Here is a 17026-nt window from a genome sequence, read left to right on the forward strand (position 1 = left end):
ATCTGATATATTTATAACGTTATATATAAAAAGTACGTGTCACGTTGTTTGTCCGCGATGGACTCCTAAACTACGGAACCGATTTTAGTAAAATTTAGCACACTGTGTCCAGTTCGAACCAACTTAGAAGATAGGATAGTAATAACAATTCATAAATAAAAAATACAGTGAATGTTCTATTAAATGGACGCTCTATTAAGCGGTAAAGCTAAAATATGTACCGGTAAAAGCCAACTGCTGCCATCAATCCGTTGCTGCCATCACTTCGTTGATGCTGTCAATCCGCTGCTGTTAAAGTCGTCCTGGGAATGAGCTGATGCTGCATCCTGTGCCAAAGGGACGTAAACGCCGGCAGACAGCCGACGCACTAGGTAACGAGTGCGAGTTATTGAAAGTTGTCCAAACAAAAAAAATAATAATAATAAACTTAATAGAAAACACTTTCAGTTTTTGGCTCTCCCTTTACACAATAAACTCTTATTTATATACATATATGTATCGTTATATACATCTATTATATACATACACATATTACATATCTTGAAGTGAATGTGAAGGGATTTTGTGATTGCAGATTCGTTTACCTTAAGGTAAATCGTATAACATAAAAATTTTAATTCGGTCAGTTTTCAGTTTTCGCAGATTATCTCGGTTCTTTCGCAAATTTAATTATTAGACAAAATTTTTTCGCGTTAAATTTTTCAATGTGCTACTGCTCATTTTGGTTTATGTCTCTCGTCTGGCTTTTCGTTCAATTGGGAATCGATTTTTTTTTTCGTTCGCGTCAATCGATTCCCAACATTTCCGGATTTATTCTGTTGCCAATTCAAGTCAAAATGAGCAAGCCAAAGCCAACTATCGCCCATCTCTCTCCAACTAAGGAGGAGACTTAAAGTCATTAAAGCGTCAAAGGACGGTGCGGAAAAATAGTATTTTTCGAAAAAAGGCGGGCCTTTTGGAAAAAACCATGTCGTTACATCCAATTGAATTGGAATGTCGGCTCGACATATTAAATTCACATAGTGAAAAGTTAATGAAATGCCAATCTAAAATTTAAGAGATGAAGACGACATGGCGAGGGGGGTTAGAGGACATAATTGTTGAAACGAAATCAACAATTAAAAACATTTTAGCCATAAATAAAACGTCAATTGCCGAAACATTTTTCGTAACACCTCACAGCTCAAAGCTCCCTAAAAGGATTTTGTCGCAATTCAAAAATTTCATGAGTCTGTTTGAAAGCTTGGCTCATAATAATCCAAATATCCCAGATATTGAAAAGTTTGGTTAATTGTCTGTCTGTAGAAGTCAAGGCATTTTAAATGTCGGATGAAAATCATCCGAAACATTGCAAGTCTCAAAAACGTCTATGATAATAAATGTTTGATATTTTTCAACACAATTTCAAAAATTTTTGAGTTGCCAACGATCTCAAAGCCTTCAGCACCTTCATTACTATCACTGGGCGATAAGGAGCAAATAACAAACACCATTATTATACATATAGTTATGACAAAGATGGACACTGCCGCCCGATCCAAATGGGAAGAGCAACTTGACTACGACCACTTAACATTATGGAAGAAAGGAAGGAGCCACTTTAAATAGAAGATTTCAGCAATTGTCAGCGTCTTGTTCGAGGACAGAACAAAATCAGCTTTAGTTACGGCAAGTACAAAGCAGCCTATTTGACAAAAGTGCAAGTCGAAGGAACATCCTTTAACTGCCTGCCCCACTTTCAAGGCGCTTCCGGTACAACAGAGGTTCGAGTTTGTGAAATCGGTGCCCCTATTCATAAATTCCTTGCGTAAGGGGCACACCGTATCTAAGTGCAGAATTGTATGGTGATTCAAAATTCAGTTTGCGAGTGAAACGATGTCAAATTCCCATTATTATTCTTCTTGTTTCCTCGCGCAGAAACCGCTTACGGTCCTTCTTCACCTGGTCCCTGCAACGGAGTGGAGGTCTTCCTCTTACTCTGCTTCCCCCGGCGGGTACTGCATCGAATACTTTCAGAGCTGGAGTGTTTTCGTCTATCCGGACGACATGACCTAGTCAGCGTAACCGCTATCTTTTAATTCGCTGAACTATGTCAATGTCGTCGTATAACTCGTACAGCTCATCGTTCCACCGAATGCGATATTCGCCGTGGCCAACGCCCAAAGGACCATAAATCTTTCGCAGAACCTTTCTCTTGAAAACTCGTATGGCATATAGCAGGACGAGAATAATGAGTGACTTATAGATTTTTGTTTTTGTTCATCGAGATAGGACTTTACTTCTCAATTGCCTACTTAGTCCGAAGAAACACCGGTTTGCAAGAGATATTCTGCGTTGGATTTCGAGACTGACGTTGTTGTTGGTATTCAAAGATAGACGAAATTATCTACAACTTCGAAGTTATGACTGTCAACAGTGACGTGGGTCCCTAGCCGCGAGTGCGACGACTGTTTGTTTGATGACAGGAGATATTTCGTCTTGCCCTCGTTCTCCACCAGCGCCATTTGCCGTAAGAAACTGCTTTCATTACAAGACGAAGATGCAAACCCAAATAATAGGAAATTTGCCAGTTGAAAGACTTCGAGCGTTACGACCCCTTCTTATATGTGGCGTAGATTTTTGTGGTCCCATATATACAACTTTAAAAATACGTGGTCGACCACCCATAAAAACTTATATAGCAGTTTTCGTTTGCTTCACTTCAAAAGCAGTACATTTAGAACTAGTCTTGGACCTACCTACTAATTCTTTTATTTTCGGTCTAAAAAGGTTTATTGGTCGCTAAGAGATGCCACAGAAAATATTCAGCGACAACGCAACCAACTTCGTCGGCGCCGACGACAAGCTGAAGGAGGCTTTTCTAACGCAAGCCCCAGAACTAATGGGATTCGCCGCCGAAGAATTGAGCTTCAGCTTTATAGCAGACAGGGAGCCGCACTGCGGCGGATTATGGTAGGCGGCAGTGAAGTCCGCCAAGTATCTGTTCTTTTGCGCACTCGGCAAAGCTCTACTCACAACAGAAGAGCGCTCAATAATACTGGCCGAAGTGGAAGCCATTTTGAATTCGCGTCCTCTAGCACCGTTGAGCCAGGATCCCAACGACGAAGAAGCGCTAAATCCAGCGCGTTTCTTTTTTTCGTCGCAATTTTATGCAAATTTAATTATTATCGTATAGGCAATTGATTAACCAGTGAATTTGTGAAATCTCGCACCCCAACTAATAATTTTACAATCTGAAAAACGCTTGAGATTTTAGTGGGCATGCAAGGAACTCGAGTTCTATATATAATGGCATCGAATGTACTTTCACAGGAATAAAGAATTTTATTGATATCCCAAACCGTTTTTGTTTCATTTAAAAAAAAAAAACTTTTGTAACGCTCTTTTTGAAAAACCCGTTAAAAATCAAAACTTATATGCACTTTTTACCAAAATTTAAATATTCACCTTTTTGTGAGCAATGACTCAATTGGATTGCTTATATTTATTCAGCTGCTAATTTTATCTGTCAAATCTTCAATGAAATTTCCACTAAAAATAGTTGAAAACAAGAAAAAACGTTAACTTCGGCTGCACCGAAGCTAATATACCCTTCACAGGTGCATTTCTTTTAGTAACTATGTGTTCAGTTTGTATGGTAGCTATGCGCTATACTAAGCCCTTGATTCCGATCGTTCGGTTTGTATGGCAGCTATATTCTATAGTGGGCCGATCTGAACAATTTCTTCCGATATTACATTATTTCTATGAACAATAACTTATACCAAATTTCGTGAAGATATATCGTCAAATGAGCAAGTTTCCCATGCAAGCATTTGATTCCGATCATTCATTTTGTATGGTAGCTATATTCTATAGTTAACCGATCTGAACAATTTCTACGGATATGCTATAGTTGACCGATCTCAACAATTTTTTCCGAGATTACATTATTGCCTTAGAAAATAATCTATACCAAATTTCGAGAAGATACGTTGTCAAATGTGAAAGTTTTCCATACAAGCACTTGATTCCGATCGTTCAGTTTATATGGCAGATATTTGTTATAGTGGTCCGATGAGCAGCTTCTTGAAGAGAAAATGACGTTTGCAAAATTTCAAAACGATATCTTAAAAACTAAGGGACTAGTTCGTATATATACAGACGGACATGGCTAAATCGACTCAGCTCAACATACTGATCATTTATATAGTATATACTTTATAGGGTCTCCGACGCTTCCTTCTGAGTGTTACAAACTTCGTGACAAACTTAAAATAACCTTTTAAGGGTATAAAAAACAGTTGGGTTGATTTCATAATGGTTAATTGCTATTTATGTTTGAAGAAAATAATCATTGTTTGCAACCACTAACGTAGTTAACTTTCCATGTTTAAAATAACCTCATTCGAAATCTGTTCTAGTTGTCTTTGATTGGGTATATATCCAGCTTTGATTAATACCATTGACAGATGACAATTTAATTTATTGTGAATGAAAAACAAACAAAACTGATTTGTTTTTCAAACTTTTCTATAATAAAACATGAATATTGAGTTTATGATGCAGTTTTAAAATAACGTGCTGATATGTTTTTGTAATAAAAAATGTTTTTATAACAGTTGATCGACAAACAACGGCAAAGTTTATCTTCTATCCATTTTCATTGAAAATATTATAAAAACGACAATCAGCTGTTTAAGAGAGCTTCAAATTCGCTTAGCTGCCGTCAGTCACCTACAAATTTGGATCTGTTTAAGTGCGCAGTTAATCTGGATTAAAACGGCTATAAGGCTATAAGCCAGTCTACGTTATTTTTAGCAGTTTCCTTTTCGACTCTTAAGGTCCGCTTCCAGCTCTCAAGTAAATGCTCAAGAAAAAAATCCTTATTTCTTGAGCCTATAGTCAAGTAATTTTGACAGCAGGTTACAAGAAAATATACTTATGTGTGTAAGTATATAAATATTTTCATTGCGATTTAAGGAATGTGGTTGATGATTGTTAAGTTTTATACAACATTTCAAAATGAGCTATACTTCATAATAATGATTTTAGGAATATAATTTAGGATGAATTTAACGATTACTTTGAATTTCCTTCAAGAAATAATTGTTGATTTCAGGTTTCTTCGCAAAACCAGCCTTGCCATATGCGCATTTTATTGAAAAAATTTATTAAAAATTAGTACTAGATTTCTTTAGAACTGCATACTAGCACAAGAAAATTTACCGATGGGAATTTTCTTAACCATTTCTTAAGTGTTTTTATACGACTTTTTACATTTCTGGAGAGCTGGAAACTACCCTTTAATCACTAAAAGTGTATCCCAATTTTGGCTCTTTTTGAGAATTGTTAAGAGAACAAAAATAATATGTGCAACATTATTAGAGTTTGCATAAAAATCGTTTATTAAAAAAAGATAGATACATATTTAATAACAATGATATTAACATATCATCGTTTATTACAAAAAAGATACATATATACATATTTAGTTACAATGACATTAGCATATCAACGTCGTTTTTATTACTGATATGGTGTGAAATATCACCGTCATCTTTCTGCGCAAAAATACTGTTATGTCTGCAAAATATGTGTTTATAGTTAGCGGATAGCAGAGATTTGGCATATTCAAATAATGCATTTGTATCTTGGTCCACAAATTCGTTAAATATTATTCCTCGAGGAGACAGAATTTTCTTATTGCTAAGAAACAAATTCTTCATTTCTTGTGTTTTAAATTTTACAACTATGTTGAGTTTGTCGTTATAATTTCGAGTCCTTAGAAAAAACTTTCGATCAAAAATAAACACTGTTTCAATATCGGAGTGCTCACATGGTACTTTCATAATATTAGCAAACATTAAAATTGTTTCGATGAGAGGAGTTTTAATATCCGATTTAGAAACTCCCTTCATTATTATACCTTTCAATTCAAAGGGCGAACTCAATACTTCACTTATCATTTGAGAACTCAAGTTAGAACTTTTTTCCTCAGTTTGAAGAGTTTTATTCATTTCCTGCAACTTTAATTCCGCCAGCATAAGTTGAGCTTTTAGTTGTTCTACATCCTCCTCAGTTTTTTGCTTTTCCAAATTTAAATATATCTTGTGGGATTTTGGATTGAGTTTGCGACATTGAGGACAGGCAAAAGAAGACGTGCTGAAAAATAATAGAAAAGTACAGAAATTTTATAATAAAACCAAAATAGCACAGCTGACGATACATAAATGTAAGGAATGGTTCATGGTATCAACAAAAAAGCCCTGATGTTAAACAGTGGCGAAAATTGTATCGCATGTAAGTGCGCCCACTGTTATAAGTAACATACAAGGAATACGAAATAATATAGCTATTCAACTTCATACAAATTCGTAAATATGGACTTCAAAATAAAATTTTTTATTTTTTTAATAAACTAACTCGTCATTACCATGATTGTATTTATAATACATTTAAAGCTCTTGTAGCTCCAATTCCTTTAACTTTAGCACATTTTTTGCTTTTCTAATTATAGGTGGAGCCGTTTGTTTTATTTTGTGCTTTCTTCTAAAGGATTTGTCATCTTTGTGCCTTCCGTCACGGTTAGAGTATATTTATTAAATGCCCTGGTGGGGTGATGCTTTAGCTTCAGATGCCTTTTTTCCTGATGAAACCCCCCCAAACCATCCACACCTGCTGAAAATTTTGCTTAAGAAAATCTCTTTAGTATAGTAAAATTTCTGTCTATCACAACAGACAGCCGAATTATTTTCTGCTCGGCTTGCACTCCTCCTCTCTGAGAGCACTCATTAGCAACTCGGTACAAGGGAACTATGGGACGGCATCTCAAGCTGCTTACGTACAGCTGCAAACGAAACCATTGGTTTTGGGAAACTATGAGAAGTCCGGTGTCGCAGTGGTGAAAAGACACACTGCCTAGCTCGCAACGTTACATTCGCTCACATGTCGTGCGGGATCGGATACATACCGACAGTTGAAGAGGGAAGCGAGACGCATTTGCAGACAAAAAATGATGGGGGTCGAAATGCGTAAGATCATACTTTTGTAGAACCCCCAGAGGAGATCTAAGACTGTTGTGCAGAGCATACTGAAATTACGGTGGGAACACTTCTTGAACCTGCTGAATAGCAGTGAAAGCATAACACCAGGAGATGTTGAACCCGATTCTCTAATCGTTGACGATGGAAAAGGCGCTCCATTGCCCGACCATGAAGCAGTTCGAATAGCAGGCCCAGTTATTCAAGTACTGTGGTGAACTTGTAAGGAGCATGAATGAGCTCCTTTGTAGAATAGTATGGTCGGAAGAAAGCATGCCCGACGACCGACGATTGAAATTTAGGTGTGCTCTGCTCAATCCATAAAAAGGTAGACCCCACTGTCTGCGCCAACTACAATGGGATAAGCCTCCTCAACATAGCAAATAAAGTTCTATCGAGCGTAGTGTGTAAAAAAACTGAAGCCCACCATCAACAAACTAATCGGACCTAACCTTTAAACCTGCAAAATCTACAATCGACCAGATTTTCACCATGCGCCAAATCTTGGAAAAGACCCGTGAAAGGAAGGTCGACACACACCACCCCTTTGTCGATTTAACGCCGTCTTCGACAGCACGAAAAGGAAGTGTTTCTATGCAGCTATGCTAATACGGCTGTGTAAGCTGACCAACACCATTCCGTTAGGATCGGGAAGGACCTCTCCGAGCCGTTTGATACCAAGAGAGGTAGGACGAAGGAGCTCCCTATCGTAAGACTTCTTCAATCTATTGCTGGGGAAAATAATACGAGCTGAAGAGCTAAATGGAGAAGATACAATATTATATAAGAGTGTACAGTTTGAACTTTAAAAGCAAATCAAACTAAAACAATAAGTCAGCGGCAACTATATACTATACATATTTTCTGGATCTGGAGGAACTTCTCTATCCGTACATACCCATTTTAACCCCGAAATAGGGGGATGCTATTCTATTTACATTCTCAGCCTTCTGACGTATCTCCGTGTTACAAATAGAACCAAAGTTTGTATTTTTATTGTCGCACTAGTTCAAACTACTGTATGCTTTTTGATGTCTAAGAAAAATTGGAGGTTCAATTTACATATGTATGCTTTTGGAACATTTAAATTCATTAGCAAATATCTAAAAAATTATAAACTTGCGCCAGCAATACATTTTTTTATTAATATTGAGTTACTATTATCTACTATCTATTCACCCAAACTTAGAATAACCTGGGGTTCCTAATCTAACAGTCCTAAAGTGTATTCCGTGGGTTTATCCTAATGTCATTATGTTGTTTAATTACCGAATATTTCTTTAAGATAATAACAAAACCAAAGTGTATATTTGAATACCCTTTGATCCAAATCAGGCTGGGATTTAGATTAGCAATTTCGGGGATAAAATGGGTGTTGGAAAGGTGGCGTTCTCCAGATCACGAAAATATAATTTAGTTGCCGCTGACTTATAGTTTTTAAATATTTGCATTTAAAGTTGAAAAATTGACAGCTTTTACATTGATAATTTGTATATTTTAACTTTTTCACTTTATACTAAACTCTAAGTTTTCTAAAACATTTGTTGTAAATAAAGCTTTATTTTAATACAATTCTCTGCATTTGCACAATAAGAAAGCGCGGCGCGGAAAAAAATAACCATGGTTGCCGATCTGCAAAACATTCCTTGTGGAAAATATGGCTTGTATAAGCAATCAGTGCTATTTTACCCCCAAATCATTTTAATTTTATAACTTTAATATTTTCACTTTATAAAAAAGTTCTAAAACACACTTACTTGCTTTTGCAGCGATCTAAACATTCCTTGTGGAAAATATGGCCGCAATCAGTGCTATGCAGATCCACCGAGGTTTTGAAATCTTCCAAACATATACTGCATTCTAAAGACATTTTTCAAAACAGAATTAGTAAAATAACAAAAGGACTGACTTAATCAATGGTAAAAAGAATAGTAAAATGAGTACTATGCTTCATTTATACTATGTTCAAACGGAGACTCTTTTATCGCCATTATCGGCAAATTCTCGTTACGGGGCGTCTCGACAGGATAGAATTTATAGTAGTCCAAAAATATGACTTCTCATTTTTCCCAGTAATACATTTGTGAAAAAAAGCATCTTTATTCTTTTTTTATTTTCCACATAAAAGATTTAAGGAGTTCAAGAGCTCAAAACGTGCGCTACATCATCTCGAACCCACCTACCCTACGCCTTTGCGCAATTGATTATAGTATGCTAGCAAATGCCCACATACAGATTTGGCAATGGCAATAGCAATACGTTTGACAGTTAGTATTCTATAAATTCTATCCTGTCGAGATGCCCCGTTAGGTACAGCTCAGTGCGTACAAACAATCGACACGAACCGGAGTTTTCATAGAATTAAATGGTATAAAATAAATTAAAAATTGCAGAATTTTCCACTTGGTACAAAGGCACAACACACGCAACTTCCAACGATGTGTGAACTCACCCTTATATACTTCGGTAGTTCAAGTGTCACACCTTTGACAAACTGTTATCGAAAAGTTCTTTGTAACGAATTTTTGAATTGCGATCTCTAGAAGACACCACTGTATTGGTCTCTTTTTTTTACCTTAAATTCGTATTTGTCATTAGCAGTATTATACTTTTAGTGGAAGTCCTTTGTTCTCATATCTTATCAGCAACAATTTAGATAAGTACATCGGGGATTCCCACTAAACTGAAATGCACTTATGCGTGTTAATAAACAATTGAATTTTAGTTGAATGCAGTCTCAAGCCAATTTACAATGCCGGGTTTATCGTGCGTTATATGTTCGGAAGTTTACAAAAATAGTGACGTCATATGTAGCACATCTTGTGGACATGTCTTCCATTTTCATTGTTTGCAACAATGGCAATCGCGGTATGTAGATATGTATTTATGTTTAAAGTTTATAAGATTTGTTTGAGCGGATGATCGAATAATAATATATATGATATAAATAATATTTCCATGCATGCCGTTAGTCGAAATTCCGAGAAAAAATGTGCTTGTGAAGTAAATTCAAAGCGCGATAATGGTTAGCATTGTGCACATGCATACATGTGTATGTTTGTCATACGTATTCGTATGTTTGCTTGCTCCCACAAAATGAAAACTTTAGGATCAAACGATTTCGTGAGTAAAATGGGTATGCACGGATATGAGTTTTTCCAGATTAAGAAAATAAACTGGGATTTAGAGTAGAATTCCCCGATATCGGGGTTAAAATGGGCATGTTCGGATGGAGGAGGTTCTCAAAGTTAAGAAAAATATACATATATAGTCACTCACACGTCTAACCGGATGCGTGCATTGTCAATGATGGCACCCTCCAATCATAAAGTGAACATCTTAAAAATGATACATACATACATATGATACATCGGCACGATTCCGATTACTTTGGCGGTCGGGTAAAAAAAAAACGAATTTCGGTATAAATGGGGTATGTACGGATAGGGGAGCTTGTCCAGAGGAGGAATATGCAAAAATAACGTGGCTAACACTTATATTTTTTAAAAAATTCCCGATTAAAAATTCAAAAATTTGTATTAATAACACATAGTATTTCACAATGTTTCACTAAACTTTTTCACATTTTTTACTTTGTATATTTAAATACATATATACTCTAAACATTAAAATAAGTTCATATTTCACTTTTATTTTGTTGTGTTTTAACTAAATTTATTAATTTAAAATTCACGTAGCGAGTTAAAAAAAATTGTAAATTTTCAAAACTGAAAAAAGTAAAAAAATATATAAAAAAATCGGCCCACTCCGGAATTAGCAGGGATAGTTGTCAAATTAGTTGAAATTTTTTTTGAGGAAAAAAATGGCGAATTTCCAAAAAAATTTATTTTAAAAAAAATTGTCAAATTTTCAAAAATGAAAAAAATAAAAAAAATCGACCCACTCCGGGATTAGCAGGGATAGTTGTCAAATTAATTGAAGTTTTTTTGAGAAAAAAAATAAAAAAAAATAGCGAACTTACAAAAAAAAATGACGATTTTACTTTAAAAACCGATTATTTTATATAATTGATCGTGTTAAATTTTTTTCGTGTATATTTTCGAAAAGTTCATTCAAAAGCAAAAATTTTTTAAAAAAAAAGGTCCCCAAAAGTCAATTTCTACAAAAGTTATGGCTATTTGAAAATTAAAAAGCCATTTTTTTTGAAAAATTCATAACTTTTTTGAAGTTGGACAAAAAATTTTGAAAAAATTCTCAAAAATGTTTTTCAAAGGGTAGAAAAGGATGGATAAGTTTCAGCAAATTCTAAAGGGGTCAGGTTCAAAAGTGGTCGATTTGGTATGGAATACCCCATATATAACCCTATATCTATCTCGATTAGTTTTAGGTGATACATACAACCGTTGGGTGAACAAAACTATAATCCTCTGTAGCAACTGGTTGCAAGAGTATAAAAATTTACTTCATATTTAACATAAACACAGTCTAATACACGCTTTAAATTCATCTCACAGGACTAACCGGATAGAAACCAATAGTAGTATATGCTAAAATAACGGGACTTTTAATTCATTTAAAACTGTTATAATATGTAGTGCTTATTCTCACATTGAACCAGTTGTAAATTGCATTGCTTGATGTGTAGTTAAACCAATTATAGCTCCGTCACGTACTCAGACATCTATTGACATTAGAGAATTAATAATACAAGTTCGATAAGACGGAAAAACAATCAAAGAAATATCAGATATAATTAGCGAATTACTTCTCCTATCCACAGCACTGAAAGAAAGCTTCGGAAGAAAAATAGTGTGTAAGGTATCTAGAAAAGGCCAATGTAAGTAATTAAGAGAAAATGATGAACGTTTCATATTGCAAAATATTAAAAACAATCCCGATTCTACAGCAGAAACGACAAAAATTAAGAATAAACTATTCCACGCACACTTTGAAACAACAGTTTGTATGGAAAGCAAGATGCAGACTGTCAGTAATCCTAAAATTTTAGGTGTGACTTTTGACAGCATGTACTCTTTCACTCCTCATACGACTGCCATTATCGCCAAAGTACAGATGAAAAGAATAAAGAAATGTTGTTGGCAGCTTACAAGGCAATCGGCCGGCCGGTCTTTAATTATGCCGCACTACGACAGCATGCCACTTGATGTCTCCTATCGAACACCTGTATAGTGAGGCCCGTATACTTCTCTTCAGACAGTGCATCAAGAGGTCATTCCTCAACTACGTCGACCACATCAGACAATACGCCGACCATACTTCGGACGCAACTAACTTCCAACAAGCACTGACCACCATTCACAGTGGAGCTGTCAATGGCATACTCAGAGTAAAACCATCCATTACAGACGAAAAGCCCTAGTGTCGCGAGAAATGAGAGTGACCATTGCGCTGGGCGTTCTAGATACTGTAGCAGGTTAAATTTTTACCTATCCAGAATATATCCCGACATATCCAATATATGTCCTGCATGCAATGAGCCACCGCATGACACTGGCCACCTCTTTGCATGGCCCACCAACTCCACTCATCTGACACCCTTTGGTCCGACCCCGTCGAAACAGCACGTCTCTTGGGCCTCCCATTAGATGACGTCGACGACAACTTAGATAATCTTTACCATCCTAACGGGGATTGAATAACCGTTAAAACAACAACAACAACAGCCGATATGTGAGTTATCTTAGTGAGAGCGAGATAGTGTATTTAAATATAATGTATCTTTATGGCTTAAATGGATAAAATCGGGTGAACACTTTGCCCTGGCTCCCAAATAACTAAACTGGCTGACTTTGCTCCATATAAATTTAATTAATGCAATTAAGAAGCATTTAATTATTATGCAGCATGTTTTTAGTGTGGTATTGCCAAAAATAGTTAAAATTACAATACAGTCCCATAAATCTAATATACAATTTTCACCGTTCCAACGTTCCTTTCCCTAAAAGTATTATTAAAGACAACTTCTGAAAGTATTTTCCCGGCTTTGATCCTTCAAGAGTACACAATTTAACTGTTTTTTCTTATTGAATTACGAACATTAACAAAACATTGCAATAATGAATGTCGTCATTTTCCATTATGTTTCATTTTAAGATTTATATCACAAATTTAAACTCTAGAGTTGTTATTTAACTGTAAGGATCTCCTGTAACCATTATTTCGGTTAAATAAAATCATTGGCAAATAACGATAAGACAAATATATATTTTATGCACTAAGTTTATAGGGCCAAGGAAAATTTTTAATATTTGGATTCTTTTATTTATTTTTAGGGAGACAAGCTGCCCACATTGTAGATTTCGCAATCCACAGACCCATAAGTTATACATCGATTTCGACGAAACTGCAACCGATATAAAATTAAATGAAATCAAGGAGCAATTAGATTTAACTGAGAAATCAAGAAGTGAACTACAATTACAACTAGATGTGACTGAAAGCAATATTTCTGGTATTCAAATACTTCTTTCTCAGGCAGAGGACAAAATATTGGATCTCGAATACAAAAATGATTATTTGAAAGCCCAAAACGATAGCAGAGAGCAAGCAATTGCAAAAGCTGCGGAAGAATCTCAGGAGTTTTTGATTAAAATAGATAGTTTGGAGGACACTCTTAAAGAAGTACTATTAGAAAGGGAAAAATTAGCATTAGAAATGGAAAAAAGAGTTTCAGAATGTACAAGTTTAAATGATGCAAATAATAAGCTGGAGACGTTGGTTAAACGTAATGAAAACTTTCTTAGCAACACTCGCAAACAGTATGAAGCAGTAGAAAGCGCACTTAAAGTAAAAATAGAGCAGTTAAAAGACGAACTAATTACCAAAAGTGCATTAATACAACAGCTAGAGAATAGAATAAGAGAGATTGGAAGTAATAACCAGAATTCCCAACAATATTCAGATCAGCGAGAAATCCAACAACACAATACTACTGAAATAATTATACAAAAACTAAAATTGGAAAAAGAATTAGAACAAACTTTAGATAAAGTTGTCGAGTTGGAAAACAACCACATCAGAGATATAGAGTTTTTAAATTTTGAAATTGATAGTTTAAAAGCTGATAATGAGAGAAAGGATAACGAGATTGCAAATAGAAAAGAAGAGCATGCGAAGATGATGACCAGACTTACTTCACTGGGCTCAAAAGCAACAGAAATGGCCCTTCGTAAGCGAATTGAACTTTTAAATACTAAATTAGAAGAGACGCGTAGTGAACTCGAGAGCTCACTTAAAAATTCTGCTGAATTGAACCACGTTATCTCAAAGATAAAAGCTGGCAGTAAAGTTGTAGAGGGCGCTACCTCCAGTGTGGTAAATTATTCTTCTGCAATCCAGCCCCAAAACACCACTGCCTCCTCAACGAACCAAATCTCAGAGAAGTGTGATGAAAATACAAGTGTTGTTATTAGAGGTATTTGTGACAGCGATATTAAAAATCCCCTGGCTGATACAGTGTTAATGCTTACAGAAATTATGAAATTGCCGTGCACGGCTTCAGATATTAAAGATGTATTCAAACTCAATAACACATTTAAATTGAGAAATAATATGCAGAAAGATAAAACAACTTTAGTTGTAACTTTCACAACTCTTAACATGAAAATAAAATTTTTGGTAAACAAATCAAAGTTAAGAAACAAAGCTCTAATAGTTTCAGCATTCGTTAACAATGAAACAAACGAACTTTTTCATTATGCAAAATCATTAAAATCCTTGGGTTACCATGTTTTTTGTAAAAATAATAATGTATTCGCCAGAGTCGGGGACAATTCTCAAATAATAAAAATTAACAGTAAATTAGAAGTTGACAATATTACCAAAAATTCAAATCAGCAAATAAGCGAAAATCATAAAATGTCATTAACGGGAGCTAAACATGAAAGTTTAATACATAAAAAAGATGAAGATAAAGATGCACAATTCTCTGCTGAAGAATGTGATGAAGAATTTTACCGCAAATGATATACATATGGTTTATAAATACGGACGTATTTATTTAAATACTTCTCGTATTGCACACATCATATATACATACATATTTATGAATAAGTAAGTTATGCCTAAAAACGTGCCAAATTGCCCGGAGGGCGTTAATTTTAGTATGACCATTGTCAAATTACAATTAATATCATATATAATATGTAAATTTTGTTCACTGAAGTCACAAATAAATTTTATATAAATATATAAAATTATATTGTTATATTGCACTCTCGTCAAAGAATTTAATGTATGTTTTTGAGCAATGTGGGAAATGGGGAACAGGCTAAAAATAGACAACGAATGTTCATAAATCTAGAAATATGTTTACAATTTCTTTATATTGCAGAATTACTCACTTTTCTTAGTTGTCAATTTATTTATTTTGTCATTTTGTTTTTGTAAAATACCGTTTTACCTCATGAGTGTTTTGTGCTTTTTTTTTCTTGTGAGGTTTTCTCAGAATAGGGCTGTAAGAATAACTGAAATGTTACAGTTATACCCGTGCGTCATGTGAGGGTTTATTATCGCTATTTTTGGAAATTGTTAAGTGATAATTGAACTGTCTTGGAACAAACGTGACAATGCAACCGGAAAATAAGCAATTTGTGTGTAAAGTAGCATCAAAATGCAAAGTAAGTCATATGACCGCCTACAGGTCACTTCGAAAAATGCGGTAACACCCGCGACAACTCTTAAAGTGTTAAATATCGATGCAGGTGAGTGGACGGCGCGCCGTTCATTAAAAAAACATTAGAAAAGAAAAAAAACCTATGCTGATATAGCTGTACGTATCGGCTACGTCGCTATTTTGTTGCAAGTCATGAGTATTGGACTGCAATCTTCTTCTTACGGTAAATTTAAACCAATTTTATTTTATTATAAAAATATTTACTTTATTTTTTAATTTCAAGGTAATATTGTCTGATGAGACAAAAATAAATCGTTATCAATCTGATGGAAGTTCGTGGTACTATACACGAGGCCAAATACGATAAAACCAAACCACATTTCCCAAATTCTAAACCATGGTGGCGGGTCAACTGTGGTTTGGGGGTGTGTCACCAGAAACGGTGGAGGTCCACTGGTACACATTGATGGGATCATGGAGCAGTATCTGAACATTTTACTTGTACAACAAAATTTCCCGACAGACATCGAAGATTTGGGATTTCCTGCTGAAAAATTTATCTTTAAGCAAGACAATTAATGGGTTAAATGAGTTATGGGAGCGGATTCAAGAAATTTGGAACGCAATATTCCTCGATTTTGTATAGAAATATACAAAATGGGGAGTGTTACAGTATTGTGTCATCTTGTTTGAGGCAGTCAAAAATATAATTTTTAGACAGTATCTGATTTAAAAGAGATATTCGAACAGTCGAAATCTGTAATAGAGGGTCTTATGTACCGTATGCATATTTTAATTGTATTTTTTTTGTTAATATTTAAATTTGGAAGCTTAGAAATAACACATACCACTTTAAAAATGACCAGCTTATTTGAAGCAGCGGACTTCTAACCGTAGTTGTTCCGTTATATTGATATTTTACTGAATTGTGGTTGCAATTGTCCAATAAATTCGCGAAATTATTGCAGTTTTATAGAGTAAATGTCAATTGCAATCTGAAAAAAAAGCTTTAAGAATCGGGAACGACCTCTCCGAGTCGTTCGATATCAAACGAGGTTTCAGAAAAGCGACTCCCTATCGTGCGACTGCTAAACTTAATCGAGCAGGTACAACCTTTATAAGAGTGTACAGCTGCTGGCGTATGCCGATGATATTGATATCATTGGCCTCAACACCCGCGCCGTTAGTTCTGCTTTCTCCAGACTGGATAAGGAAGCAAAGCAAATGGGTCTGGTATTGGCAAGACGAAATATCTCCTGTCATCAAACAAACAGTCGTCGCACTCCCGATTAAGCATCCACGTCACTGTTGACAGTCATAACTTCAAAGTTGTAGATAATTTCGTCTATCTTGGAAGCGACAACAACGTCAGCCTCGAAATCCAACGCAGAAAAACCAAACTCTACAA

General features: G+C 35.2%; 2 protein-coding genes across 3 annotated transcripts; one reads left to right on the forward strand and one right to left on the reverse strand.

The window, feature by feature from the left end:
• Positions 1 to 5360: 5360 nt before the first annotated feature.
• Positions 5361 to 8980, reverse strand: LOC126760086 (uncharacterized). Its single transcript, XM_050475475.1, has 2 exons — positions 8780 to 8980; positions 5361 to 6144 (listed from the first exon to the last, which is right to left on the reverse strand). Exons 1-2 carry the CDS (start codon positions 8890 to 8892, stop codon positions 5475 to 5477), a joined length of 783 nt encoding a protein of 260 aa, XP_050331432.1. The 5' UTR covers positions 8893 to 8980; the 3' UTR covers positions 5361 to 5474.
• Positions 8981 to 9566: 586 nt separating this feature from the next.
• LOC126760069 (restin homolog) lies at positions 9567 to 15202 on the forward strand. 2 transcript variants are annotated; one of them, XM_050475440.1, is made up of 2 exons: positions 9567 to 9890; positions 13277 to 15202. In XM_050475440.1, the coding sequence occupies exons 1-2, from the start codon at positions 9775 to 9777 to the stop codon at positions 14967 to 14969; spliced, it is 1809 nt and encodes a 602-aa protein (XP_050331397.1). In that variant the 5' UTR covers positions 9567 to 9774; the 3' UTR covers positions 14970 to 15202. The 2 variants fall into 2 exon arrangements, with proteins under 2 accessions (XP_050331397.1, XP_050331398.1); XM_050475441.1 differs by lacking the exon at positions 9567 to 9890 and adding an exon at positions 11799 to 11820.
• The last annotated feature ends 1824 nt before the right edge of the window (positions 15203 to 17026 follow it).

The sequence above is a fragment of the Bactrocera neohumeralis genome, chromosome 5 (assembly GCF_024586455.1).
Source record: "Bactrocera neohumeralis isolate Rockhampton chromosome 5, APGP_CSIRO_Bneo_wtdbg2-racon-allhic-juicebox.fasta_v2, whole genome shotgun sequence".
Taxonomy (NCBI): Eukaryota; Metazoa; Arthropoda; class Insecta; order Diptera; family Tephritidae; genus Bactrocera; species Bactrocera neohumeralis.

What these genes read in the sequence shown, in the direction of transcription:
- LOC126760069 (XM_050475440.1), top strand. Translation starts at nt 9,775, where the DNA reads ATGCCGGGTTTATCGTGCGTTATATGTTCGGAAGTTTACAAAAATAGT. An exon ending in TTGCAACAATGGCAATCGCG is followed by an intron (nt 9,891 to 13,276) that starts GTATGTAGATAT and finishes ATTTATTTTTAG; the next exon opens with GGAGACAAGCTGCCCACATT.
- LOC126760086 (XM_050475475.1), bottom strand. Translation starts at nt 8,892, where the DNA reads ATGTCTTTAGAATGCAGTATATGTTTGGAAGATTTCAAAACCTCGGTG. An exon ending in TTAGATCGCTGCAAAAGCAA is followed by an intron (nt 6,145 to 8,779) that starts GTAAGTGTGTTT and finishes ATTATTTTTCAG; the next exon opens with CACGTCTTCTTTTGCCTGTC.